We start from the raw sequence: 27,269 nt of genomic DNA, 5'->3' as shown, positions 1-27,269 counted from the left end.
GAATACTCTTTAGTTAAAGGGAGCAGACTAGAAAAAATGCATATGTAGGCCATGGTTTTGGGGGAAGGTGGAGATAAGTCTATTAACGGTGTGAGAGACTATTTTATATACAATTCTAATCAGTTGTTATTAACCCAATTAATATTAACTTATCATATCGGAATGTGGCTTCTGACCAGTGTTTATCCATACATATGCTTGCATATGAGTATATACATATAGATAAATATATCCCATTATACACACAAACACATACTGTTACTCATCTTGTTTTACTATTCTATAATGTTTGGGAATCAGAAATCCTCGTTGATTTTCTGCAGAACTGTGCTGTGTTACAGACAGAATTAGATCATTTGTCTTCTTCTGGTCAGCATGTAGGACACCAGAATAAGGGAAAGAATATAAAATGCCAATCTCCCCTAAGATACTACAGTAATTTCATTTAAATAGGTAAATATCTTTATCCGAAGCTGCTAATATAGCTTGCATGACTTTTAAAAATGAGTATTAAATATTAGGTAGATGCATCAGTGTATTTGAAGACAAACTATACTTTACACAAAAAGTTATAATAGTCCTTGGAGGATTGTTATTAGCGGAAAATAACATAAAACCTTTTTTTAATTATTTGTTTCCTTGTTTCCTTCCTCAAATTCTCATTTTTCTCCCCATACATGCCTAAAATGCATCCTTGCCCATGTAAATACAAGATTCCTTGTGAAAAGCTGTATGACCACTTAAGCTGGTTAAAGTTTGTCAGATAAATACAGATTTGGCTCCAGGGGACTTGTGTAATCACAGTCTGCATCTGACTTCAACCTTCTCAGGAAGTTCTGGCACTGCTGCTTCGTTCTTTTCATTTGTGGGCTGGCATAAGGTCTATAAACGAGTGTTTCTACAGGACTTTTGGCTTAGGCTAGCTCGGGTGTCAGCAACATGCAGCTCCCGAGCCACATGCGGCTCTTTTGTCCCCCTGCTGTGGCTCTCTGCCGGCTGGCTAGCCCCACCCCTTGCCCTCGCAGTCACACTTTGTGTGGCCTGAGAACATAAGAGCAACGGCGGGGATGAAGACTCACTCCATATTCCAGAGCGGGAGGGAAGCACCCCTGTACTTGCCTCTCATCTCGCGGGCGCTTCTTCCAGCCCATTGTGAAGCACGCTAATTTGAGTGCTGCGCAAGGTGCTGAGAAAGCAGCAAGCAGGCCATGGAGACAGTGAGAGCAAGTTGCAAGTCTAGACCACTGGCCTGGCCCAGCTGTGACTGTTCTTGCTGCCTCCATGGCCTGCTTGCTGCTCTCGCAGTAGCTTGCTCAGCAGACTTAAATTTAGCATCCTTCACAATGGGGGAGATAGCATCCCCTCATTACGACGCGAAGCATTGGCCGCAGCTGGGCCATGCCGGTGTCTCGCGGTGGAGAGAAAGTTGCGCGTCTCCCCGAGTGACCAAGGTGCGCGCAACACCAAGAAGAGCCGGAAGAAGCGCCCGCGAGATGAGAGGCAAGTCCAGGGGCACTTCCCTCCCGCTCTGGAATATGGAGTGAGTCTCCATCCCCGTCATCGCCCTTACCTTCTCAGGCCATGCGAGGAGTGACTGGGAGGGTGAGGGGCGGAGCCAGCTAGCTGAAAGGGAGCCACAGCAGGGGGACAAAAGAGCTTCATTTATTTGGGAACCTGAAATGACTCTTGATTTAAATCATATGGTAAAAAGCACCCAAAGAAGAAGAAAGAACATCAGGGAAAAAAACAACCCAACACTCACCTGGTTTTGGAAATGGTTCAAGAGGGAACACATACACACATGAGAGAGAGGGTGGGAAGAGAGAGGGAGGGAGGAAAGAGAGATAGATGAGAGAGAAAAGGAGAAAAAGAGAGAAAGAGAAATGAGAAAATAATGGAGGGAGAGAATGAGAGGACAAAGAGAGAAACAAATGAGAGAGAGAGAAGTAAAGAGAGGGACACAGAAATGAGAGAGCTGGAGGGAGAGAATGAGAGGGAAAAGAGGGAAACGAGAGAGAGAAGGGGAGAGAGAAAAAGGAAAGAAAAGGGAGGGAGTAAGTGAGCGAGAGGGAGAGGAAAAAGAGAAAAGCAAGAGAGAGGGAGGGAGAGAAAGAGACTCCCATTTCCCACAGAAAATACTCAGAGCCACAAAACCCTGGTAGGTGTGGCTGGGATGTGTGTATCATGTGACTGGGTGGGAGTGACATTGAATTGGCCATGCCCATCCAGGTTTTGTGGCTCCCAGTGTTTTCTTTTCTTTGCAGACCCCTGGGCTAGCTGAATCCTATAGCAAACTTTTCAAGTAGGAGGGACAATAAAATTAGCATCGCTTGCTCTAGGACAGGGCAAGCAGCATAATTAACACCTGATCTACACTGTGGAAGCAGCTTCAAGTTTAAAGGAGCCTTTTGTGTTCAGTACTGCCATTCATATGTCTTCTAATGAAGTGGCACCAAGTACCTCACACCCTGCAATTTCAACTCACACCACTGGGGTGCTGTAAGGAGTTTAGATTGCTGCATGGGAGGCAGGGAGAAAACCAGTTATTATTATCAAGGGTCCCTTTCAGAATTCTTAAACCTTTGCAATTATCTGAGGATGCCCTGAAGACTGATCCTATCCCTGCTATATTTACAACAGCAACAGCATTGGTAAACATGGTGGAATAATTTGTATGAATCCAGCTTGCAGCTATGCAGAATCACTTTTCTGAGTGTTGCTCAAATCTAGTACACTTCACATGCGCTGGGTATATTGAAAGTTATAATCCCAGCACATTTAAGAGACATGAGATGGGGGAAAGCTATTTCTTCCTTTCTTAATTAATTAATTGAATTGGGTTTGTTGGTTGGTGTCAAGGACATTGGTAAAGGGCAGAGGAAAAGAGCATAGTCTTTTATGGGTCAGAGAGGGTCCACCCCAAAGTGCTTTCTGCTAACATCCCACCTATGGATTTAACTTAGTAACAACATCTGATTTACTGAGTCAACATCTTAAGCATCCCTGGGCGCCTTAAAACATCTGATATAGCATTGTTCCTGGGAAATTTGAAATGAAGAGCTGCTGAGTCAGCATCTTAGACAGGCGGGATTAGCCCGGAAGTATTGATGCTGGGTCTGTGTTATTGGTTCTTTGGAGTTTGAAAAGGGGAAAGTATCTAAAGCCAGAATTTTTGAGACACCTGGAAACAAAGTGATACTGTCTTTACTTAGGCAAGTGAGCAGGCAAACCTCTGGGGCTGTTTGGGAAAGCAGCAGATTCCCGAATGATGAAATCAGAAATCCATGAATATCTGGATTAGGAACAGAGCATTGATGAATTTTATGGAAGATATCTATGATTTTTGGATTGTTTCACAATGGAAGATGAGTTTAGTTAGTAACCCTTGGGGATTGGATTGGGCAGGAATTTTTCTACAATGTATAAAATTATTAAAAGGAGTCCTCTCCCCTCCTAATTTTTTCTCTTTTTGCCCTTTTACTGGTTTCTAAGGTGAGAGGTCCACCTGGGAAATATTAAAGCTTTGCCATAGAGTGGCAGAACAACTACCAAACCCAACACGCAGGCTAGCACGAGGCTGAAGATGGAGTGGGAGGCTCACACTCAAATGCTGAGCCAGTCTATTCTTCCTTAATTCCCAAGCTTCTTGTGAGACTAATCAAGGTACAAAATAATAAAGCACTTTCTAAATTACAAGTGCTGTGTCAACGATTCACATAACTCAATCTGGAAGTAGTGGGTGCTCTTGTAATTAGTCTAATAACAGAGATAAAAAATTGGCTGCCTCCTCCACATGTAAGCGAAAACAGAGCAGATATTATTTCGTTAGTCTTCTGTGAAGCAGAGGAAGTGTCCCTTTTGCATATTCTGAGAAATACTGAGGGAGAAAGAGGATCATTTTCCACTGCAGTTACCAAAACTTTGTTTGAATTATTATTAGCTGTGGTCATAAATTAATAGATGGCCCCAAAAAAAGAAATGGGAATGGTTAAGGCAAGAACTGAATGTAATTTATGATTGCTTCACATGCATTGACTAATTTAAATAATGCCTGTAACTCTCACATCACATTAAAAACACATTTGAATAACAATTTTGGACCTGGCCGCATTTAAGCAGGAAGAGATAGAAAAAACTCAAGATGATAACTATGAATGTGCAATTCAAAGCTGGATGCTTTTTTTTACAAATATCACATGCACATTGTATACACATTCACATTATGAATACATACAGTGTAACTTGTGCTGTGGTTCCGATATTTTGAGTAATTATTTAACTACCACATCAGCTGCCATCTAATCCTTTGATAAGCTACTGGGGAAACTAGTGAAGTTAGCAATAAGATTTCTACTATTAGCAATAGCTAGTCTTGAGTAAACTTAAGTCCATAGCTGCTTAACTATAAAATTTAGCATGTGAACAACTGACAGCATTTACTTGCATTCTAACTTATTTTACAGAGTTTTTGGAAGGGTGAAAAAGTGTGAAGAGCTCTGTTGCTTTGACCATTTTGGGAGAAAGAGGAAAAGGAAACTGGACCTTGATTATTGTTCAGAAATGTTACTGATTTTTAGTCATTCTTCATTATAGCTTAAGATGTTTTAAGGAAAGGGAGCTGAAAGAAAAATAACCCTTCTCAGGAAACTAAAAGAAAAAGCCTCCAGTTCCATAGGCTCTAGCTCATATGATAAGGTGAGCTGCTCTATGTTAGACCAACATTAAACTTGGTATGTTTAAGACTCTAAAACAAGATTTCCATTTCACAGTAATAGCTAGTTCAATAGTACTTAGGCTTTGAAAGAGATAACCAGTCACTGGTTATCATACCTATTTCTGCTTTTTAAAATGCTATTCATAATTCAATTTATAATGCTTTCGAAGATTTAATATACTGTAATCACCAGACTAGAAAGGACCTGAACCATACTGTGCAGTCCTATTTCACAATATATATTTTTCCTGTTCTGCCCCCTTCCCATGTTCACACTATTCATACTACCAGAGCAAACTAGATACATGACTCTACTACTCATGCAAACAGATCACGTGAGATGACTCATGACAATGACCAGACTACATTCTGCAGGACTAAAAGTAAGTGACCAGTTTCTCTTAACCCCTATTACAGGGTCATTTTTCAAGCATAAATCAAATCCTCCTAACAGAGAAATCCTATGCAAAGTTATTAAGCACACTCCTGCTTTGTTGGGGTATTCTGACAAGGAAATAGGTGTAGGTTTGCAAACTTTCTTGAACATTTTATAGAAGTGTATCAACTCCACGGAATATCCTGATTCAACCTGTTTCAGATTTATTGAATTACTAAATATACAAACAAACAGTAATTCCTGAACCCACTAGACCAGGGGTGTCAAACTCACGGCCTGGGGACCAGATCCAGCCCACGGGTGCTTAGATCTGGCCCCTTGGGGCTGCCCTGAAAACAGCAAAAGACTGGCCCGCAGTGCCTCTGCCAGCAAAAATGGAGCTCAGGAGGGCCACAGGAGGGTTGCAGCTGGAAACGGAGTTCACGAGGGCCGCACATAGAGCTCTGTTTTCACTAGCAGAGGGTTACAGGAGGCTCGAAGCCGGAGAGAGAGCTCGAGAGCCCATTTTTATTGGCAGAGTGCTCAGGCCACCACAGGCGCCCCTGACATGAGTGATCTCTAGCTGGCTGTGTCCACCCTGGCCATGCCCACCCTGGCCCCTGAGGTCAAACATAACCCTCATGTGGCCCTCAATGAAATTGAGTTTGACACCCCTGCACTAGTCCTTCCAGAATAAAAATCACATGGTAGCCTTAAAAATGCATTGGATAATTGGAACTGAAGTCCCACATATTTAGAAGATACCAGAGCAGGGAAAATATATTAGAAGGAGTCTGAAGTTCAATACAAAAGAATTGATGAGGTCTGGATAGGTGTATAATGGTATCATAAGAAAATAGTGACCTTTATGATCTCGATATGCCATGCCAGCCTTCTTCAACCTGGCTCTCTTAAGAGATGTTGGAACTGCAAATATCTAGAATTTGTCAGCCAGCATTCTGAAAGTTATAGTCCCAAAACATCAAGAGAGTGTCAAGTTGGGGAAGCTGTCACAATTAACATTTACCAAAACTTTTTCTGAATTATCAGCTGCATATCCACACATTTGTACTTTGCATATCACCCCAGATGGTCTAACTTTTGTGGATCATTCACTCACCTAGGGGCATCAAAGCTGTCATAGGAACCAACTGTGTAGTGTCTGAAGAGTCGTTTGGCTTTATCGCTGCGGCTCTCTGCAAAGCAAAGTGGAGAGGGAATGGGATTAGAGCAGAGGGGCATATAAAACCAAAGTAGCATTTTCTCTGGGTTCAGGACACTTTTCCTCCAGTAGCTGCTCAGAGGCAGCATAGATTTAGGGCAGCTAATCGTGGCAGAGTGAAAAAAGATGTCCATGGAAAAAGGTCATGTTAAAGAAAAGGAATAAAAGGAAATCAAATGTATACTTTCCAACTTTCCTGTAAACTGCTGCATTTTCTCCCTAATAGTTATACAGTATTAGTTACCAGCACACATCTATATTTTGTAAGACATCATGGATGATTAGTATTAATGATAATGCATACTTGAATTTAAGCCAAAAATGGCTCATTAGAGCCAGTTCTTTTCTTGGGCTTTCTAAGCCCTCTCCCATTGTATTGCTAATTTTCAGTTTCCTGCTAAAATAGAAAACATAGGAAAACCATTATATAACTTCCAATAGACTTAATATAATTTAATCCCTCCACCCCCTAGATATTAGCTCATCTCCTTTACATCAAAATCCTGCATGCTATGGTGCTTGTCACTCCTCAAACAACTGTGGACTTTGACCACAAAATCTTGCCCATTCTTGTCAAAGTTCTTACTAATAACTATTATTTATGATAAGAAAGGGTGTTCAGGTCTAAAATATAGAAGAGCATATTCCCTGTGTCTCTCTTTAATCCAGAAAAAAACCCCCTAATATCAGCAAGATAAAACTCCAAAAGGAGGACACAAAGAGACACTGATTTATTTATGCACTTCTTGAGATAATGGCTATAAATTTAAAGAGAAATTTCTTTAAATTATTCAAGATAGTGCGTTTAATTATATGCATTACTCTTCTAGTTTTAAGTTAGCCTTCCCTGGTCCATTTTTAAAAGACTTTTATTTTTAATCCCACCTTTATTTTATTTTTATAAATAACTCAAGGTAGTAAACAAACTAGTTCGTTTTCCTTCTTCTATTTTCCCCACAACAATAATCCTGTGAGCTCAGTTGGGTTTAGAGACTGATTGGGACAAAGTTATCTAGTGGCTTTCATTTCTAAGTTGTGACAAGAAACTCTTAACTAGCATAATAATTGTCCCTGTTGACCAAGGATTCTGGGAGTTGAAATCCCAACACATCCGGAAGATAGATAGCTACAGAGATCTATAAAAAGTGATCATGCAGAACTTTAAGGTCCCTAATTCTCCTCTTTCCTTCAGTTTCTTGACTCTTTAACTAGTCTTTGAGTGAGCACATCTCAAAATAAGGTAGGAATGGGAAGCCTATAACTTTCCAGATATTTCTATATAGAAGTTTCCATCACCAATAGAGTCTGGCTAGTCTGCTGAAAATTATGATTCATGACATTGGAAGGGTCACAATTTCTCAATTTATGAGAGAGAAGTTTCTTTATATAAATCACTCTCCCCTGCTACTATTAGTAATGCTTCACATGCATCTCTCTGAAATTCTCCAGCTATGAAACGGCATCCTTTCTATAGTGAACCTTAAGGCACAATCTGTGTATAGGCTGCCAATTCACACACTGCAGCTGGTGTAGCTCAAGTGTTAAGTGTAATCACATATTGGACAAATACTGTGTATTTAGTATAACACCTTTTTTGTAGTTTTAAGTATTATCACCAGATTCAGGGTGTGAAAATTCACTAATAAAAATATCATTGTCTGAATCTGATGAATGGGGAACAACAACTGCATAGTAAAATATTTTGTCGGGAAACTTATATGAGAAGATTTGAAAACAAAAGCCAAGAAATATTTCAGTAGTATGAAGCATTATGCATTGGAAACTCATGTGGTTGTACGTGTTCTTATATTTGTTTGTAAAATGTTTATGTGCACATGACTGTCAGAAACAATACTACGTTGTACTACAACAAATAAGGCAGCATTCTTTAAGCAGAATGCATCACCACAAAAGATGTCCAACTGAAACCAATTTTTGTTCCTGCCTTCTTTCTTTTCATCAAGCTATTGTGGGAAAAAGGAATCACTGTTGGTCCTGTTAGGAACCGCTCATGTCAAATAACTCCTTTTAATTCTTTCTTTCTTTCTTTCTTTTCTTTTTTAGAAAACCCAGCATTTTGAAAGAGAATATATAGTGGAAAGATAAATAGATGTGAGCAAAACTACATTTTGTATATGTGTATTTCATCATATTGTGATCTACCCATATGTTTTTCAGATATCAGTAAGACATGTAATATTATAAGTTCTAAAGGCCTTGAGGGAATTAAATGCATGTATAATATTTTTGATTGGGTATTAGTGTCAATGCTAATTTAAAATGATGGGTGGAGGGAGGAGAGAAAGAATAAAAAATCTAACAAAAAGAAGCCCCACTATGTAGCCTGGAGAATTCTGAAAGCTGAAGTTCACACATCCTAGAGTTGCCATGGTTGAAAAATACTAATTTAATACTTTGCAATAAAGGCTGCTTTGCCATTTCTCTTTCCCCCACTTCTCTTTCTTTCTCCCCCCCTCCCCCCCACTATAAAAAATGGGAATATTCTGGAACATTTTCTTCCCATAAACTTCCATGAAATGCAGCTCCATTTTACTGTGTTATATTTTCAGAGGTATAAACCCATTTTATATCATAGATGCCCATTTTCCCCTACCACTGCCAAGGAAGTAAGCTATGTCAGGCATTTTCAAACTTCTCCTGGAGATGGAACCTACTGAAAAAAAATACCCAGAATGTCTGATCAAGAACCAAAGAAAATAAACATAATTGAATAAAACTTTTTTTTAAAATAAAAATCTTTGTGGTAACCCTCAAATTCTCATGGAACTCTGAGTTCTGTGTTCTGTGAGTTTGAAACTCCCAGGCTATGTTCTGATATAATATCCATCCACAAAAATGCTTACCAGGGGAGGGGAGGGGGGCACGGGGGGTGTGTGATTGGTTCCAGAGTGGCTATGAGTGCAAAAAAAGGAGGGGAGTGGGGGAGAAAAGGCTCCCTTCTCTATGAGTGCTAAACCTAATCATAATCCAAGAAATGTCTAGGAATTATGCTAATCTACCTTCTCAAAATGATGAAAGATTGTCTCCATCTTGTAGGTAAGAAATGGAGCAGTACTGGCAAAATGCTCTTTTGCACAAATAAAAAGTGAAGGTTCCAATAAGCTATTATGTCCTTTTCTAAGTTACTCCATTCTATTACCTTTCCCCACCAAGCACAACTTTAAAAAAAATAAAATCAATAGTAAGTGCTCACCAGATTTGTTAATTCATTCTTTCTTAGATTTTTCTTTCTTAAAGACTTCTTATATGTTTACAAACTATGGAACTTCCCCTATCCGGTTGCTACCTACCCTTGGTACATGGGTGGTATATTGTTCTGACTACACTCTTGAAAAAACTGAACTTATTAGGTCTAGTAAAAATGTCAAGAAAAGTGTCCTTGAAATGATATGAAACTATTTAGCATAATAATGTTTTTTGATGGGACAAAAATTTATTCCATTTCATGAAAAGGGATACATATTTTCATTGAATGAAGTATTCAGAACCAGCAGAAAGTGAATTGCCATGGCTGTGTGTGTGTGTGTGTGTGTGTGTGTGTGTGTGTGTGTGTGTAAAGTACCCAAACAAGGGAACAGTTCAGGGTGCTGGTGATCACCTCTAAAGTACTACACAGCTTGATCCTTGTGAGACCACATACTCCAAGCAGAATTTGCCCATTCAAATACTGCCTGTAAAGGAAGATTATTGAGAATCATCATTCCTTGCAGGGATTCAAAGGCAGGCATTCCCTGTGGAGGGTCCCTTCCTATAAAACATCCTCCCATCAGACATGGGAACTAAACCCCCACTTTTAATATTCAGGAAAGTTTTTTTTAAGGTTTTTTTTTTTTTCAACAGGGAGTGAGATGAGAGCAGATAAAGGTACCTGAGTTTGGGATGAATCTTTGTTGCCTGATATTGTATAGTGATATGACATTATGTAATACTTTAATTGTTGATTGCTTTTATTTCTGACATATTGGTAAATTCTGATCATGTGGACGGTATTGCAACATATTTCTATCTTCTAGGTCTGACTTAAGAGTCAGGTGATTGAAGTGGCATAAAAGCACTTGTAACAAATAAATAAAGGCATCATCTGGAATACCTACCTTGCTTCCCTTCCTGGGACTTGTTGGGCACTTCCTCCACGCAGTCTGAGGGGAACCAGCCTACACGACCCTTTACCTGTCCCTCCCAGAAGCCGCCTTCCCCAACACTCAGCACTGCAAAGGAGATAGGCATTGTTAGGGGCATAAAGAAAGTAGGGATTGTATGAGGGTAGGCCAGCGGTTTTGTCATTTCCCTATAGCCAGTTTGGTGCAAGAGCCTAGCCCAAATCTACACCTAGCAACATCTATCATCCTTAAGTGATCCACAGTCTTTTGGCCTAGATTTCCCTAGAAGATTATGTGCAGAATAACCAACTGAGTTTAATTTGCTGCTATTTTATTTTTTTTAAGCATGGACTGTTTTTGAAGCCTATACTAAAATCTTGCCTTGAGATTTCCCAGAGGTTCCCAGATTCCAGCACTCTTTGTTGAACAACAATTTGACTGTCTGTTGAATCTTACCGTGTTTTCCCAAAAATAAGACCTTGTCTTATATTTTTTTTGAACCCTGAAATAAGTGCTTGGCCTTATTGCCATGCGCTCAAAAGCCCGATTCGGCTTACTATCAGGGGATATCTTATTTTGGGGGAAACGGGGTACTTGCCTGTTGATATAATGATACAGTCCCCCACCATACCTTAGAAAAACAAACTTTTAGTGGGCTAAGGACGCATTAACTCTGTTTGCCAAGGAAAGGAAATGACTGATGAACTCAGCGGGTATGGCTGAGTGGTGGGAAGAGGATAGCATTGTGGCTCTTAAACTGCCACCTGAGCCCCAGCGCATTGTAGCATTGAGTGCTTTAAATGAAATTGGCTTTTTCCTATTTGCTTTTTCAGATACTGTTGACATCATCACTTTTAATTTTGTTCTACAAAATAGCATAGGGGATTTACAATAGTTTGCACTCATGGGAGGGAAGAAGGAGGGAAGGGTTAACTGCAATGGAAGCCTTCTGGTATTAAACTCACTCATATATGGCCACTGCCATAGTTGTGTTGTTCTAAATCCTTGTTTACATTTCCCTCAACTGGAAATAAATCGGACAACAAAAAAAGGAACATCTTATGGTACGAAAGTCCCACCAACCATACCTGTTAAGATTCCTCCTTCTGTATATTAAATTTGCAGGAGGCTTTTGATTTTCTGCATCTGATCACCACTCTATTTTACTGTACATGAAAACCTGAAATCAGGCCTCTTATCTTAGGATGTGTAGTATCCCGCTGCTCCAGTAATTTCATAGATTATCTGCATAACCATCAATTTAGGGAAGAGCCAAGAGCACCAAATAGCTCTTAGCTAAACAAGAGATCAACTTGGATATTTGTAAAAGCAATCTGGCAGTTTACTAAGCAGAGAGCAGGAAAAAGAAAGGGGCTGAGAAAGATAAATAAATTTGGTTCCTGTAGTAGCCATTCTGGGATTTGACCCTCACTGTTACTATCATGTTAGCGTTTATATCTGAAGAAATGTAATTATTCACAGAAAAAACCTCTTCCATTCCTGATTAAGAGCAGTAGATTTCTGGCTTGTATTTTTTAATTTGAACCTCAGATTTACTGGAACTTACTGCAAGAGCCACAATCTTAAAATGAAAAAAAAAATATTGAGCATAGATATTCAACTGGAACACATATAAAAATGGACCATGGTTTTTCAGGAGGTGGGGAGTAGCACTATGCACGAGAAGTGCAACAAATACTATAAGCAATATACAGGTTTTAAAAAGGAAAGATATAAACTGAAGGGATAACTTGCTTTTCTCTCAGTGCTATATACTTTAGGGGCAGTATTCAAAGAATCAGAACTAGGGTTCATTATGCATTATTTAAGAATATCTTTCATTGAACATCACAGTCTCTGCAAGTGAAAAGCCGCCTTTTAATTTTTACTTCCAACGTTAAAGGATAAAAAGAACCATGAAATTATTTTACCAACCAAAGACTCAAGATTCAATCTCTGCATCACTATCTAAGTGATCAAGATTATGCAAAAACCCTCTGGCCTAAGACTCTAGAGATCTATTTCCAATTAGGTTAGAAAGTTCTGGGTTAAGAGGACAAATAATATGAGTTTGGATAACACAACTTCTCATCTTTCATTAGAATAATGCAGATTATCCTTTTTTTCGATATCAAACACTTCCTCATTTTACAAAATTCTAATCCTGCTACTATTCTCTAGACACAGATACACACAAAAGAAAAGGCCATGAACCACTCACATGTAGCTGACTGATACACACCAAGACATTGTAGACACCAACAAGAAACCATGTACACAAACACAAGCCAAGCCTCACAAATAGCCTGGCTTTTAAGCTAAGCCAAACACAAGGTTCTCAAAGCATGAAGTAGGAGGCAGCCCACCCCCCAATTTAGAGAGGTCTAAAGTCCTTCCTACCCTCAATCCCACCTACATTTATATGCGTGTATATATATCACTCTTTGTTTCCATATTCTGTTAAGGATTAAGTATGGTTTTCCTTACTTGGGTGGGATGAATTGTATGCATGTTTATCAAAAAACATGTGGAGCAACTTCTGTTTTTTAAATGTCCTCACTTTTCTCTCCATTAAGTCTTTACCTGACCTACTTCCCTTGGCAGAACATTTCTAGATGGTGAAAATCAATAAGGCTTGAAGTATTCAAAAGAACTGAAAGGGATGGATTAAAGATTCTTTCCTGCTGCCCTTCTCCGCACTTTAAAGAAAGTGAAGGAGATTTTGAGAGGTCAAGTCAAAGTGTCCTGGACACAGGAATCTTGCCCAGACATCTTCCATCAGGTGATTCTCAAGAATCGGGTCTCCTAATTTTTAAAAAAGGATCTTTCTTGGAGAGGACCAAGTTTCTTACTCCTTCAGTTCAAGGAGGCTCACTACAACAGAGTTTGAGAACCTCTGTGCTAAGCCGAATGATTTCTCCCAAAGAAGCTGAACAATACTGTAGACTCATGAAGAATCCCTGGACAATCCAAGGCTGTGCACAAAGATCAACGTACCCTTGATCTTCTCGCCCTTGCTGATGGAGAGCTCACCCTCACCCTGGGCCTGGTAGGGTTTCACAGCCATGAATGTGCGGCCAGGCACAGCCGAATAAAGTTTCCGCTTCACACCTCGACTACTCAGTGTACTGCTTCCAGCAGATTCTTTCTGGTAGCCACTGGAACTGCCAGGAGACGGAGGGAAAAAGAAGACAAGATAAAAGCAAGTACAATACAATGAATTACTTTGGACTCCTCTTCACTTTTACAGAGAAACTATATTTTTTGGCTTATTTTATTCTTCTTCTAGTAGTTCTATAGGATGTACACTACAAGTTAAATTAAAAAGATGCAATTTTCATCTTTGCCTTAGTTTGAAATTTGTATATTGTGTACCAGAATTGGGATTATAGTCTCTTTCCATGACATCTACTGAGAGGTCAAAAAGGCAATGTGGTAGTTGCAGCAGCACAATGAACCCTTAGTTCTTTGTAGATGATGATGAGGAGGAGGATTATGATGTCCTGCCCCTCAGATGTTTGTGCATTTTTCTCCTGATGAAGAATATCAACAGCAATAATACTTAGCCTTATATACCACCCACAGTGCTTTACACTGCAGTTCATAACGTCAGCATATTTTCCCCGGCAATCTGGGTCCTCATTTTACTGACCTTGGAAGGATGAAAGGCTGAGTCACCCTTGAGCTTCACCAGGATCGAACTCCAGGCAGTGGGCAGAGTTTGCCTGCAATACTGTATTCTAATCACTGCATCACCAGGGTGAGTTCTGCCACCTAGGTTCCTTTAAACATTTATTTATTTATTTATTATTAGTCGCATTTCTATGCCGCCCAACTCCCTAGGGACTCTATTTTGCTGCACTACAACTCCCAGTAGACTTAGTCAATTTAGGCAGTGGTGAAAGATGTTAGAAATATAGTTCAGCAACATCTGGTGAGCTACATACAGGTAGTCCTTCACTGTTATGTAGCCTGGAATTTCTTTCTTTTTTGTAAATTTTTTTATTTTATTTAAAAAAAATTAAATATAAAACTCCAAAAGATTAAAAAAACGAACAAATTACAAAGCAAGCAAGATATTAAAATGCAAGAAAAGAAAAAGAAAATGCAAGAAATAAACTAACTAAACTATACGCATATTATCCCCTCAGTTGAATACTGATTGATACATTATTGCAATATTAATTTCCATTCTTTACAAAACAGGCCACAAAAATTTTTAAACTACTAAATCTATTTGCAAATTATTAACCTATCATCCATATACTATATTAATAACAAAACATTTAATAGGAAAAACAATAATGATAAAAAAGACATAGTTAAAAGTTTCAAAATCCTCTATTAACAAACTATTGTTGTAATCAGCTCGTGAGAAATTTTCCATAGCACCTTATCATCTCAGAAGTTAATATTAATTCATTCAGAAGTTAATATTAATTCAAATATCCATGTTTGTTTTTTAATTCTATCTCTCATCAGTTGTTGTCTAATTAAATATAATAAGTTCAATCTTCAAAATTGGTCTCCCTTCCCAATAAAATCCAGATAAAATGTGTTCCTAATTATGTGTGATAAATCCATTCCCCAAACTCCTTCGATCCTCCTCCATTATTAATATTACTGTGGAAGTTTTAATTGTTGATGTATGATTTTAAATCCCCAGGTACTCTTGGCAAAGGCAACTGAAATAGCCAAATAAATAAATAACAAATATAAATACGTTTTAGCTCAAGATGCTCTCTCTGTTAAGAATTCAGAATCTTGGCTCCATGATAATTCTTTCATTTTTCTCATGCAACACAACCTCTGAGAATAGTAATTTTTTTTACATCACAACTTTTCCAAAACAACAAAGTTTTTTGATCACAGTTCATCTTAGAGAATCTTTAGATTCTGATATTTGTGGACCTAACTTTCTTCATACCAAGTCTTTAAGTCATGTGCTGGGTCACCATTCTAAAAACTAGATGGAAAAAACCTAAAAAAAGTAGTTGGACTCAGAACTAAAAATAATTCTAATTTCATTTCATTTAAATTCAATTAAGCAACTTTAAATTGAACATACAGGTTCCCTTTTAGTTAATAATTTTTTCTATTTGCCACATCAGAATTAACAATTTATGCCTCTTAGGGAGCATTTTGGTATTAGAACCCAGTTCCCTTCCCCCCCAAAAAGCACCCTAAGAGCTTGTATTACCATTGGGGAAAGGCTTCAGGAAAAAGATCAGGCTTTCCTTAACAAAATAAGCAGGAAGAAATGCAACAGCTTAACACATTTTGAAGTAAATAATACATGAACTTTGGGCAAGCAAATATTTTACAGAAAGAGAATATATATATATATATATTGTATTTTGTTTTGTTTTAGATTTTTTTGGGGGGTGGGAGTGTTGTGCTTTTGAAGCAGTGAAGTTCCAGGAAGTTAGGCTAGAATTGGGCTTTCTTTTTATTGTTTGGGTCCCTCATTTAGCACAATAGGTATTGGAAGCTTATCATTGGTATTTGAGAGTAGGGGCAAAGAGGGGAAAACCAGTCCATTCTAAATTTGAACATAACTAGTATGCTTTTTGAGGATTTTTTTGGGCGGGAGGGGGGTGCAGCAAAAGATGAGGCTGAGAAACAATGGCTTATGCTCCATAGATTTCCTACCCCTAATGGCTCTCTCTTATATACATGCACCACTTAAGTTCATAAGCCCATGGTGAATGGGTGACCTAATATTTAATCCTTCCCTTCTTCTACCAAACCATCAGATCACATCTATTTATCCAGTTCTGAAGCATCCAATATGGACCTCCAGTCTTACCTGGGTCGACCACGCTGTTTTTTGGCCTCATCTGTGTGGCGTCCGCGTGATGGCGAGCGACTGCGAGCACCACGGGGGCTGCTGGAGCTGCGCAATGTTCCTGTGGTGATCTTCTGGCCCTGGACTGCTACTGTGGCAGGTGGGATAGATGGCTGGGCATAAAGCATCCAGTCTGGAAGGTTCATGCTGGTATCGCTGTTGGCTCGCAGCAAAGTATGTGGCACTGTAAGGTTCTGAGGGCCATCCCGGCGCCGGCTGGCATATTGGGGAGTCTCCTGGAAAGGGACTAAAAAGAACGGTAGTAAAACGTTAGTAAAAAGCTAAAAAACAAAAACAGGGAGAGCTGATGCTGGAGAATGATGATGCTGTGCTTTAAAATATGCAGAAAATCCTCCTTTGAATCTGAGGAGCCAAAGCAGGGGCTTGAAAGGATTTCTGTTTCCATAGCTCAGGCTAAACTGTCTTCCCTGACCCTTGCCTACCTGCTGATGAAGATATATGATACCCATTTGTTCAATTTGAATCCTTAGATCCTTCTGGTTCTTGGCTTTGCTGAGAGAAGAGAGAACAGGGCAGTAGAGAAAAGTGCACGGTGGTTAGAACGCAGTACTGCAGGCTACTTCTTCTGACTGCCATCTGCCTGCAATTTGGCAGTTCAAGTCTCACCAGACTCAAGGTTAACTCAGCCTTCCATCCTTCCGAGGTGGGTAAAATGAGGATCCAGATTGTTGGGAGCAATATGCTGACTCTGTAAACCACTTAGAGAGGGCTGTAAAGCACTATGAAGAGGTATATAAGTCTAAGTTCTATTGCTATTATGAGCGTAGTTCCTGATTTACAAATAAGAAAGTCTTGAAAGTGGGGAACTTAAGGAATGTGAAAGGAGGACAACCTAATAGGAAGGAGGCTGAGCAAGTCTTTGCCAAAATGTCCTTTGCAGACTCCCTTTTTCCTTAGCAGGTCCCTACTATAATTTGCTTGCAATGTTATAGCTATGAGTGGTGTATTGGCTGCATAGTGTTGCCAGTTGCAGGCGGACACAAGGCTGGTTATATTCCAGCAGGAGGAGTTGACTGGAGGTTATGGATCTGGTAGATGGCATGTAGATCTGAACAGGGTGCAGAATTCTCTTAAAGGGGCTCAAAGCAGAGAAATATTAATGCTAATTGACTCTGATGTTGCATGTTGACAGTTCGGGTCGCCAGGGTGCTGAACTTTGGTTCTACAAGAAGCTAGGGAAAAAAATCTGGAAGACACTTTGGTGAGGGCAAGGTAATTATTTGCTTGAGGAAAAAATGTCAGGAACAACAGGGCAGCAACTAGGAAGAAAGCTTTGCACTGAAACAATGCACCTTCTGAAATGAAAAGCAGACGCTCTGTCGCAGAGTCCAAAACATGTCAAATTCCTGTCAGCAAGAAGAGCTAAGTCACATACTAAAACCCCAGCAATGCAAAACCTCAATAATAAGTGAAATTCCTAGCTGCAGCCATCACATTTCTTATTATTCTCGTCTCCCTAGAGATAAGGCAGCAAAAGAAAGGAATGGTACAATCCATATTCTATTGTACTCATAAGGGCTTTTTAATTGTGTTTATTTATTGTGTTTATATGATTTCTAGCCTAATTTACTAACAAAAATAATCCAAACATTGCCATATGAATTTAGAATGAGACAATAATTTTTATAGGGAAAAAAAGCAAAAAGCAAGGTAAACATCACTGGTACAAAAATGCTTTATGCTACATTTAAACTGTTTCAGTTCCCAGGGTGATTTTTCCCATATCTCTCCACAAAGAACTTGGAAATTATTAGTTTTGTCTAAGTTCTGAAATGTTTGCTAGTAATCCTTAGCTTATCTGGAGAACTACATGTTCAGGGTTTTTATTTGTATATAAGTTTGGAGATGTGGCGGATCAAGAACTGTGATATGTACAAAAGCAGGTAATCCTTGTTTAGCAACTACAATTGGAACCAGCAACTCAGTTGTTAAGCAAAGCAGTCACTAAGTGAAATCACAATTGCATTTACGATCTCACTACAACTTTCATAGACAGAATGTGAGGATTGTCTGTAAAATTACTTTTTCATCACCTTCATAAGTTGCTAAATAAGTCACTAAACAAGACTAGCTGTACTTTTGTAGAGCATTCACATCAATCTCCTTTCCTCAAATCAAACTTACCTACATCTGAATCTCGATGGCTTTTGATCAGCTCCCCCAACTCAAAATTTCCTGCAATGACTGCAACCTAAGATAGAAAGAAAATGTATCCATGTAAACATAATCTTTCTTGCTCTACCTCTTTTTATATATATTGTTAATGTGGAACTTGAAGTGCCAAGATGACTACCAATCCCCCTCCCAAAACAGTAGAATTTTAAAACCCCTGAAATCTTGTTAGATTTCAATATTCTTGCCCAGGTATGAAAAGTGGCCTGAAAATGCTGCTGTCTTATCTCTACATACAGATAGTCCTTGATTTGTTAACCACAATTGGGACCAGAATGTGTTTGTAAAGTCACATGACCATATTGCTTAGAGACAGCAATCCCAGCATTCCCTGTTGCTGTCATTAAGCAAATTCCATTGCCCATTAGACAAGGACCCACCCCAATCTAAGCCATTCTGGGCTTGTTTCCCGAGATTTGGTAAGATAAGGGACTGCCTCCAACTCCCCCCATCTTCCTATCTTCCCCTCATCTCTGCTCTTTTGGCCACCCTGCACTCTACCTTGGGGCTTCTTGGTGTGTTGTGACTCTAGGATTACAAGAAACCTGAGCATAATGCAAAGCCACATCCGCCTCTGGAAGCCTCAGCCACCCAAGCAGTGAGATGCAAAGCCACCGTGCCCTGAGAAGCTCCAACAGCCCTGTACAAATCCGCAGTAGCCTGGGAAGCTCCAACAGCAGCGGTCTGGGAAGCTAGCAGCATGGCGCAAAACCAAAGCAGCCCAGAAAGCTCCAGCAATGTGGTGCAAAGCCATAGCTATGCCAGGAAGACCCAGCCAACCCAGCCCAGAGACCCTTGTTGCTCTGCATTTTGAGATGCCAGCTAACCTTTTCTGTCTTCTTATTCCCACTGTAGATGAGGTGTGGAAAAGGTTTTGACTCTACACCTGAGGTTTTGACTCTACATCTGACAGCTACTGGCCACATGTGGCCATGTTTTCCAGGTCTCACAAGGAAACTACTGTACCTGATCTTGGTGAGAAAGCCTCATGTAACCAGCAGCTGCCTTGTGAAGGGTCAGGCTGGGCATGCTTGGTCAGCAGTGGGAGCAAGAAGATGGCGAATGTCAGCTAGGGCAGCAGGGTTTCTAGAGTGCAGGGAGCCCAAGTGGCATAGATGGGGGAGAGATAAGTGGATAGGGGGAACTGAAGCACCACTGTGATCATAAGTGTGAGCAGACTATCAAGCATCTGAATTTTGATCACGTGACTTGGGGGGGGTTGCTACAACAGCTGCAACTTCAGGGACCAGTCGTAAGCCCCTTTGTTCAGTGCTGCAGTAACTTTGAATGGTTGCTGAAGGAATGTAACTCAAGGACTACCTGTATGAGAAATAGGCACTGAGAAATCCCTAAGAAACTGGGTATTTCTCAAGAGTGATCTTTAATTCAAGCTGGGGAAGATGACCATTCTGCTTCAACACATCTGACTAATACCAGATTGGCAAAGGCTGGCAAAAGCAACATCCATGCTTACAAGGAAAGACTATATGCAGAATCTACCTTCTGATGTCTTCAATACCTTATTTTATTCCAATATCATCTGAGTCCGATGTTGAGCCAATGCTAGGGGGACATGAGTCGTTCTCAGTTTTGGAGATTTGAGACAAGGAGAGGATAGGGCTCTACTCCCTCCTCCCAATTATCTCCTAGGTCATACAGGTGATGATACCCTGGGACTGCAGTACTAGTGACAACTTGGGGACCTTAGTGCCAAAATCAAGAATTTATAGAAACTGGCAAGATATATGTTACAAATGTACCAATTTCCTTGAGAAAAAATATGAACAAAAAATGGTACTGTGATGTCTGCAAATTGAGACATAGGAGTCATGACACAATTACTCCTTCTCCTAAAATATCAAATTAAATCTACAAACACCCACATTTAGAGGCTCTAATGCAGAAGCACTAGAAAAGAGGGAAGGTCAGGGGCTCTGCCCTACGATGCCTGGGATCAAACTGCCAACATGCTCTGCTCTTAATTCTCTCTTGGAGTCAGCTCACTGCACACCTGGAAGGCAGTTTGACCATGGTTGTTCTTGATCTCTTTGTTAGCTCCTCGGTATAACAGGATTCGGGCACAGCTTTCCTGGGAAACAGAGAGGGGAGAAGAGAGAGGAAGAGAGCCCAAGGAGAAATACATAAGAGACAGCTTCCATGTTTAGCAATTTCAATGGACAGAGGGGAGAGTATTAGGAATAGACTTTTTAGAGATGGAGCTGATTTTGGTTCTTTTTACATTTCAGTGCAGATTAAGTCTGTACTTCTTAAATGTATATTATATGTATATTATGTTTCATTATATGTATATTACATTCTATATTATAATATATTATTATACTATACTATACTATACTATACTATACTATACTATACTATACTATACTATACTATACTAATTTTTCTCAGAATAAATTTTGAAGTTTGAACTTTTTGGGCCACATTTGGTATTTCTGAGAAAAATAAATGGCTGCCATGAGGAGGAATCACCCATCACAAAATGGTTGCCATGGGGAGTGGTGCATAGTCCATCACAATAGATTTATTTCACAGAAAAGAACATTTAGGAAGCTGAAGACAATGGAAGGCACTGATTTCTGGTCAGACCCTATATTTTACTTCCTAAAAATTTATCTTAGTCTATGTGGGTCCAAAGACAATCAGGAAATAAACTCAGCAGGGAGGTGCATTCCAATGTTTCACGATGAATTAGTCCCCATTAACGGAAATTAAAACTTAAAGTGAGGCTGGCAAAATGAGAAGCTGGTAAATCCAAACAGATCAAATTATTCTTTCCTCTCCCTCTTCACTATATAGATAGGGCACAGTTTGTCTTGAGCATTTGGCAGAAGATGATCTTTGATCAAGATGTGCAAGATTTTGAAAGACACTGGAAATCACTATGTGTAAGCTGGGAAACTATAAATTTATTTATTAAATAAATAAACAAACACAATTTAAACAAGCAAAATGGTGGCTGTGCACATACAAAATAGGCATGGTTTTCATCTTATAGTTGTGGCTTCTATGTTAACTTATTTGACCATCCTTGTGAACAGCTCTTCCTCGGATTACAATTCTGGGCAGATCAGTATTTTTCAAAGCTGAAATCTGGAAAAAAAAGCTGCTTTTGGGTGGAATGCAGTACTAATATTAATATTACTGGAATCCTTCTAAATTGGCCAGGTTGCCTTCAAGTTGCTTTCAATATCCTCACAAATTGTAATGGAATATGGGAAGTGGAGGATGGAGGAGGGCAGAATCCTCTTTTTTATGTTCCTCTAAACCAGGCGTATTAAATTCAATCGTGTCACAGGCCAGATCATGACGTATCTCAATATTTTTTGCATTTGCGGAACCAAGGTGGGCGTGGCCTGTGTATGATGTATCCAGCCTGCCAGTTTGAGAGGCCTGCTCTAAACAGTGCTTCTCAACTTGGCAGCTTTAACATTAGTGGACTTCAACTCCCAGCATCCCCCAGCAAGCATGCTGGCTAAGGGATTCTGGAAGTTGGAAGTCCATACATCTTAAAGTTGCCAAATTGAGAAACACTGCCCTAAAACATAATTGTAAATGGCTGTTTCCTGTTTAGTTAAAGGAAATTTCTCATGTTATCAAATTCCAGAGTAAATCATCAATTCTACAGGAATAGATTCTTGGCTTTACTGGCATGACTTTTTAATATTTTTTAAATATTTTAATATTACTGGCATGTTAATATATATTAACTTTACTGGCATGACTTTTTAATATTTTTTTTAATATTCAGAGATGTTTTGCAATTTGGAGGTGTACACATTTAAAATGAGAGCCATTCAGTGTAGTTGTTAAGGCACCGGACTAGAAAGCACAAGACCATGAGTTCTATCCTGCTTTAGGCACAAAGCCAACTTAGATCAGAGAGTTCCACTCAGCCTACGAAAGAGGCAATGGCCATTTCCTTGCCAAGAAAACTACAGGGACTTGTCCAAACAATATCTGAGAAATGGACACAACTAAATGGAAGAAAAAAATTAAAATAAATAAATGAATCTTCCTTTTCCGTCTAACGGCAGAAAATCCCAAAGAAAGCAAATTTAGATTTTGAACCTAGACCCAGATAAATCCTCTCCTTTAGATGATGAATAAAAAATGATGGAGGTTAGAAAAGGAATTCACAAGGTTTCTGCCATCTGTCTGATAAACTAATTAATTAAAAATATTGCTAAAACTTTGGAATAAAGAAGCTGGTATGCCATGCACTGCACTGCACTGCTAATGGCATCAACAACTATCAGGAAAGTTACTATATTGTTATTTTTATAACTAGGTGCTATGTGAAATGCTGCCATGATACAAATGAGAATACTTATCTATAAGAGGACATATATTATTACCACTGTTTATAGATTATGCCTAGAATGAAAGGGAGGCTTAATTCCATACTTTCTGACATATATAGGAAGACTGAGTGAAAAACCTCCAGATAAGCAGATTTATTTGGAGAAAAAAGGAAGCAAATGAGAGAAGGGAGGAGAGGAGGAGGAGCAGGAGATGCAGATGTTCAAATAACAGTAATAAAGTAAATCTAATTCAGTTGGTTTCATTTTATCTACTTGAATAGATTGATGCACTTCACAATATATGAAGAGTTATTTGCAGGAAATGTTTCTTGCAAAGTAGTTCTGGTCAATTGATTGTATAATTCTGAAGACAATAAACTAAGGGAACCCACAAATTTATGGGGGTTTGAGGACAATGATAGCTAGCCTTCCTGAGATAGAGTGTAGGCTGGATCTATAGTAAAATAAGCTACCTATCGGATGCAGGTGATCAAGATAGCCTTTCAAATTTTACACAGAAAAATGATTTCAACTTCACAATACTTTTCGTCTTCCATGAGACAAAATTGTCTCAGGCATTTGGACAACCGTTTGTCTGAAATGATTTACCTGCTTAAGCTTAAGCAGGGGATTGAACTAGAAGACCTCCAATGTCCTTCCAACTCTGGTATTCTGTTTATTTGGGACGGGATGTAGGAAATTGTCCTAGTACATTTTTGTAATTTGGTGACAAAGCATATACATATTTAAACCAATCAAAATATTAAACCCATTAGTTAGTTTAGATATAAGGGGAATTAAATTGGCAAAGTGAAGTGCAAATATACACCAAGAATAATGAACAATGCGGGTATCAGCCCCATTAGAAAGACTGGGAAATCAATTCTATGTGAAGGCTAAAAGTATTTGTACTGAGAATAGCTACAATACAGAATCTTGCAAGTTTACTTCTATTTTTCCTTCCCTATTTCTTATACCCACTGAATTAGGGAGACATTGACATTGGAGACACTGACATTAGGGAGATCTGCTTGTCAATATTATCTCCAAAACACTGCTTCAACCCCTTTTGCCTAGATAATGGTTCCAGCATATCACTGTCAAGATCATCATCCTTACTCTCTACAACAGGAGTCCTCAGCAGGAGTCCAGACTTCCAGATGCTTTAATTCACTTTATTGATTAATGTTAGAGTATAAAAATTAATCATTCTTACCTTGTTGTAGAGTGCACAGATGTGCAATGCTGTATTCCCGGATGCGTTCTGTGCACCTGGCTCAGCACCGTAAAAGAGCAGGTGTTCCAAATGCTGGGAATTTCCATGTTGGCAGGCCTGGTACGTGGAGAAGCAGAGGTCAGGAATGGAAGGTAGGGCTAGATGGTCAGATGGACAGGTGCAAGTCACAGCCACCCCCCTCAATCTTTAGACTTCAAGCCAGCCCTAGCAGGAAACACATACAGGGCATAAGATGGGTTGCTAGCTCCCTTGCCCACACAATTGAGTCACCACGCATGGAAATTTGGGATGGCTGGATTTTGACTGGTATGCAGGACCTTACCTGGTGTATTTCTTGCCAGCCATTCTCATCAGTGGTGCCAATATAGGCTCGATTGTACAGCAGAAGTTCACAGCAGTGTGGGTCACCTCCAACCATAGCTGTATGGTAGAGTGGGGTCAGCCCACGGCGGTCCTTGTAATTGGGGGAGCCACCCAGGTCCAAGAGAGCCTATGTAAGCCAGAAAGAAAAATATAGCTGAGCCATGGCAGCATCAGTCCAACATTACTTCCTATCCTGAGTGAAGTCAAACTTGATCTACGGCAATTTTGTGGGCATCAAGCAGCATTAGTGGTAACACATAGACCTGACCATGTTTTTCTTACTTTTATTTTTAAAATCCATTATTTCAACTCACAATGCCTCCAGAAATTGTGGGTGCTTCAACATTAAGAAAAGATTGGATAACAGTTTGTCTGAAATGGTATAAGATTTCCTGTTTGAGCGGGTGTATGTGTGAACTTGAAGACCTCCAACGTCCCTTCCAACTCTGTTATTCTATTAACTCTTTCTCTTTTGTGAAAGGATACCTAGATGAAATCAAATCTTTTAAAAAATGAGTTATTATCTTAGCCATAGGCTTCTCTGTCATTTCTCCAAAACTGCAATAAATAGCTTCCTCTTCCCCGAGTATATTAAACCCAGGACTTCTTGAATATTATCTCAGGCATTCTGAAAGTATATTCTATGAATTACTGATGAAAAAATTACACATCCCTTCTCTGTATTAGAAGAGCCCATTACCTGGATTATTATAATTGTTTTTTTATCTTAATTTTGGGTGCTATCAGAGAGAGAGAGAGAGAGAGAGAGAGAGACAGAGACAGAGACAGAGAGGGAGAGATGGACGGATGGACGGACAAACAGACAGACAGATATAAAATGCCAATAGGCAGAAAAAGGCTGGTTTAGATCTTTATGTGCTCCTTTCACTCTTGCCATATATGTATAGATATATAGGGTATCTATATCTATATCTATTTGTTTTCTCAGGTTTTCGCGGGTGTTTGTATGTAGGTCTTTGGTTATTCGGGTCTTCTCCCACGTAAAATTGGAAGTGTCTTGGCGACGTTTCGACGAAGTCTCATTCGTCATCTTCAGGCTGGTGTTCTCGGCTTCGTGCTTCCAGGAGCAATGTGAGATCGCAGCTGTCTACAGCTGCGATCTCACATTGCTCCTGGAAGCACGAAGCCGAGAACACCAGCCTGAAGATGACGAATGAGACTTCGTCGAAACGTCGCCAAGACACTTCCAATTTTACGTGGGAGAAGACCCGAATAACCAAAGACCTACATCTATATCTATATCTATATCTATATCTATATCTATATCTATATCTATATCTATATCTATATCTGTATATATCTCTCTCTCTATCCTATAAAATGTACATTATTAGTTGACTGTGCAAATAGGCAGAAAATTAAAAGGGCTGGTTTGGATCTCTGTGTGCTTCTTTCACCCTTGCCATAATCTCCAAGTACAAATTATTATTTGACTTTACCATGAGGGCCGAATAGTGATGAGAACAGACAGCTCTGTGAAGTGCTGTGGCTCCATCTCTTGCCCGGAAATCTATGTGGGCACCGCCAAGGCACAGTAGCCGGATCACATCAATGGTCCCATCTAATTGGGCAGCCAAAGTCAAAGGTGTTTCTGCAGAGAAAACCTTGCATTATTACTATGGAGAGGGATGTTGTGTAGCTGGCATCCAAGTCATTCTTCCCTCCCTCTTTGTGTTTCCCAGATGGCACTTACCACCGGTGTCAGAATCATGATAGTTTGGATCGAGCCCTTTATCCAAGAGCCGGGCCACTTTTTCAGCTGCTCCATGTTGCACATATTCCAGGAACTTCTTCAAACCCGTCTGGGGAATGATTTGTCAGGGATAACCAATGAGGATTGGGAGAGAGATGGGAAGGAAAAAGTACAATGTAGGTTTAAAAGAGGAATAAAGCTGAGCTCAACCAAAAACTCAAGCCATTCATAACTTCTTGAGGCTGTATGAATTTTAGTTTAAACAAAGAACAACTGTCCTCAACAATCCTCTCATCCACCCATGTTAGAGCAAACAACTGTCGTCAACTACAAGCTTCATTTTACTTTTTACACTAATTGTGTGTTTATTTGTTTGCCTCCAATATTTACTAAAAAGCTTACTAAAACTTGCCTTAAAATTACTAAAGGTTGAGGGGTCCTTGGTGTCCTCTGAGCTTGCTTGTTTTCTTGCAGACATTTTATTAACCTAACTAGGTAACATCATCAGTGCTGTTTGCTGTCAGTTTACATTCTGGTGTCTTGCCTGTTTGTGTGGGTGGGGGTGGTTTTAGAGGTTCTTTGGTTGGGCTGTTTACTGATGGCTCTTTTGCAGTTTTTTGATTGGGCTATTGCTTACTTGATTGTTGGTCTGAAGTTAACCTTAGAGTTAATCTATGTTGATCTAGGTGCTGATTACTGGTGGAAAGGTGCTGGAGTCTTTTTGTTCTCTTTTGGGCTCGCTGATTGTCTCTTTCACATTGTCTATAGATGTTGTTAATGTCTATAGGTCTATTGATTCCCTGGCATTTTTGGACTTGGCCTGATCTAGGATTGTCACATTTTCTCAATTGAAACTATGGTTAAATCTAAAAGTTTAACTCCTTTATTTTGGAATTTGTTAAAAAAGGGAACATTTCAGAGCCAAAAACAGGCAATCTGCTGCAAAATTCTGACAATATTTTAGGAATGTTTGAAGATAGTGCAGAGAGCTATAGGTTGTCTGCCCCTTACTAAACAGAAACATCTGCTAGCCCATACTCTTCTTTGTAATATGTCTTATTAATGCTGGCATGTCAATAAGGTGACCAAACAACCAGCCTGATCTTTTATTCTTATTAATTTGCTAGGAGGCTAGTACCTCTTAGAAGGAGTAGGGAAG

The 27,269-nt window shown here is 39.5% G+C and overlaps 1 protein-coding gene across 7 annotated transcripts in view; it reads right to left on the bottom strand.

The window, feature by feature from the left end:
* Positions 1-27,269, bottom strand: part of SHANK1 (SH3 and multiple ankyrin repeat domains 1) — a 110,463-nt gene that overhangs the window by 43,249 nt on the left and 39,945 nt on the right. For all 7 annotated transcript variants that reach the window (XR_009623069.2, XR_009623070.2, XR_015733743.1 and 4 more), the window contains exons 5-14: positions 26,111-26,219; positions 25,857-26,008; positions 24,356-24,523; positions 24,013-24,129; positions 20,486-20,563; positions 18,427-18,493; positions 16,243-16,528; positions 13,431-13,597; positions 10,428-10,541; positions 6,211-6,286 (exon numbers count right to left, since the gene is read on the bottom strand). Coding sequence is in view for 3 of the 7 variants with exons in the window: in XM_060693638.2 (XP_060549621.1) it covers positions 6,211-6,286; positions 10,428-10,541; positions 13,431-13,597; positions 16,243-16,528; positions 18,427-18,493; positions 20,486-20,563; positions 24,013-24,129; positions 24,356-24,523; positions 25,857-26,008; positions 26,111-26,219 (1,334 nt within the window). In the remaining 4 variants the exon portion in view is untranslated. The remainder of the gene's footprint in view (positions 1-6,210; positions 6,287-10,427; positions 10,542-13,430; positions 13,598-16,242; positions 16,529-18,426; positions 18,494-20,485; positions 20,564-24,012; positions 24,130-24,355; positions 24,524-25,856; positions 26,009-26,110; positions 26,220-27,269) is intronic.

This window comes from Pantherophis guttatus, chromosome 4, assembly GCF_059756535.1.
Source record: "Pantherophis guttatus breed Tessera chromosome 4, ASM5975653v1, whole genome shotgun sequence".
NCBI classification, from domain to species: domain Eukaryota; kingdom Metazoa; phylum Chordata; class Lepidosauria; order Squamata; family Colubridae; genus Pantherophis; species Pantherophis guttatus.
This window is presented reverse-complemented; position numbering and strand designations above follow the sequence as displayed.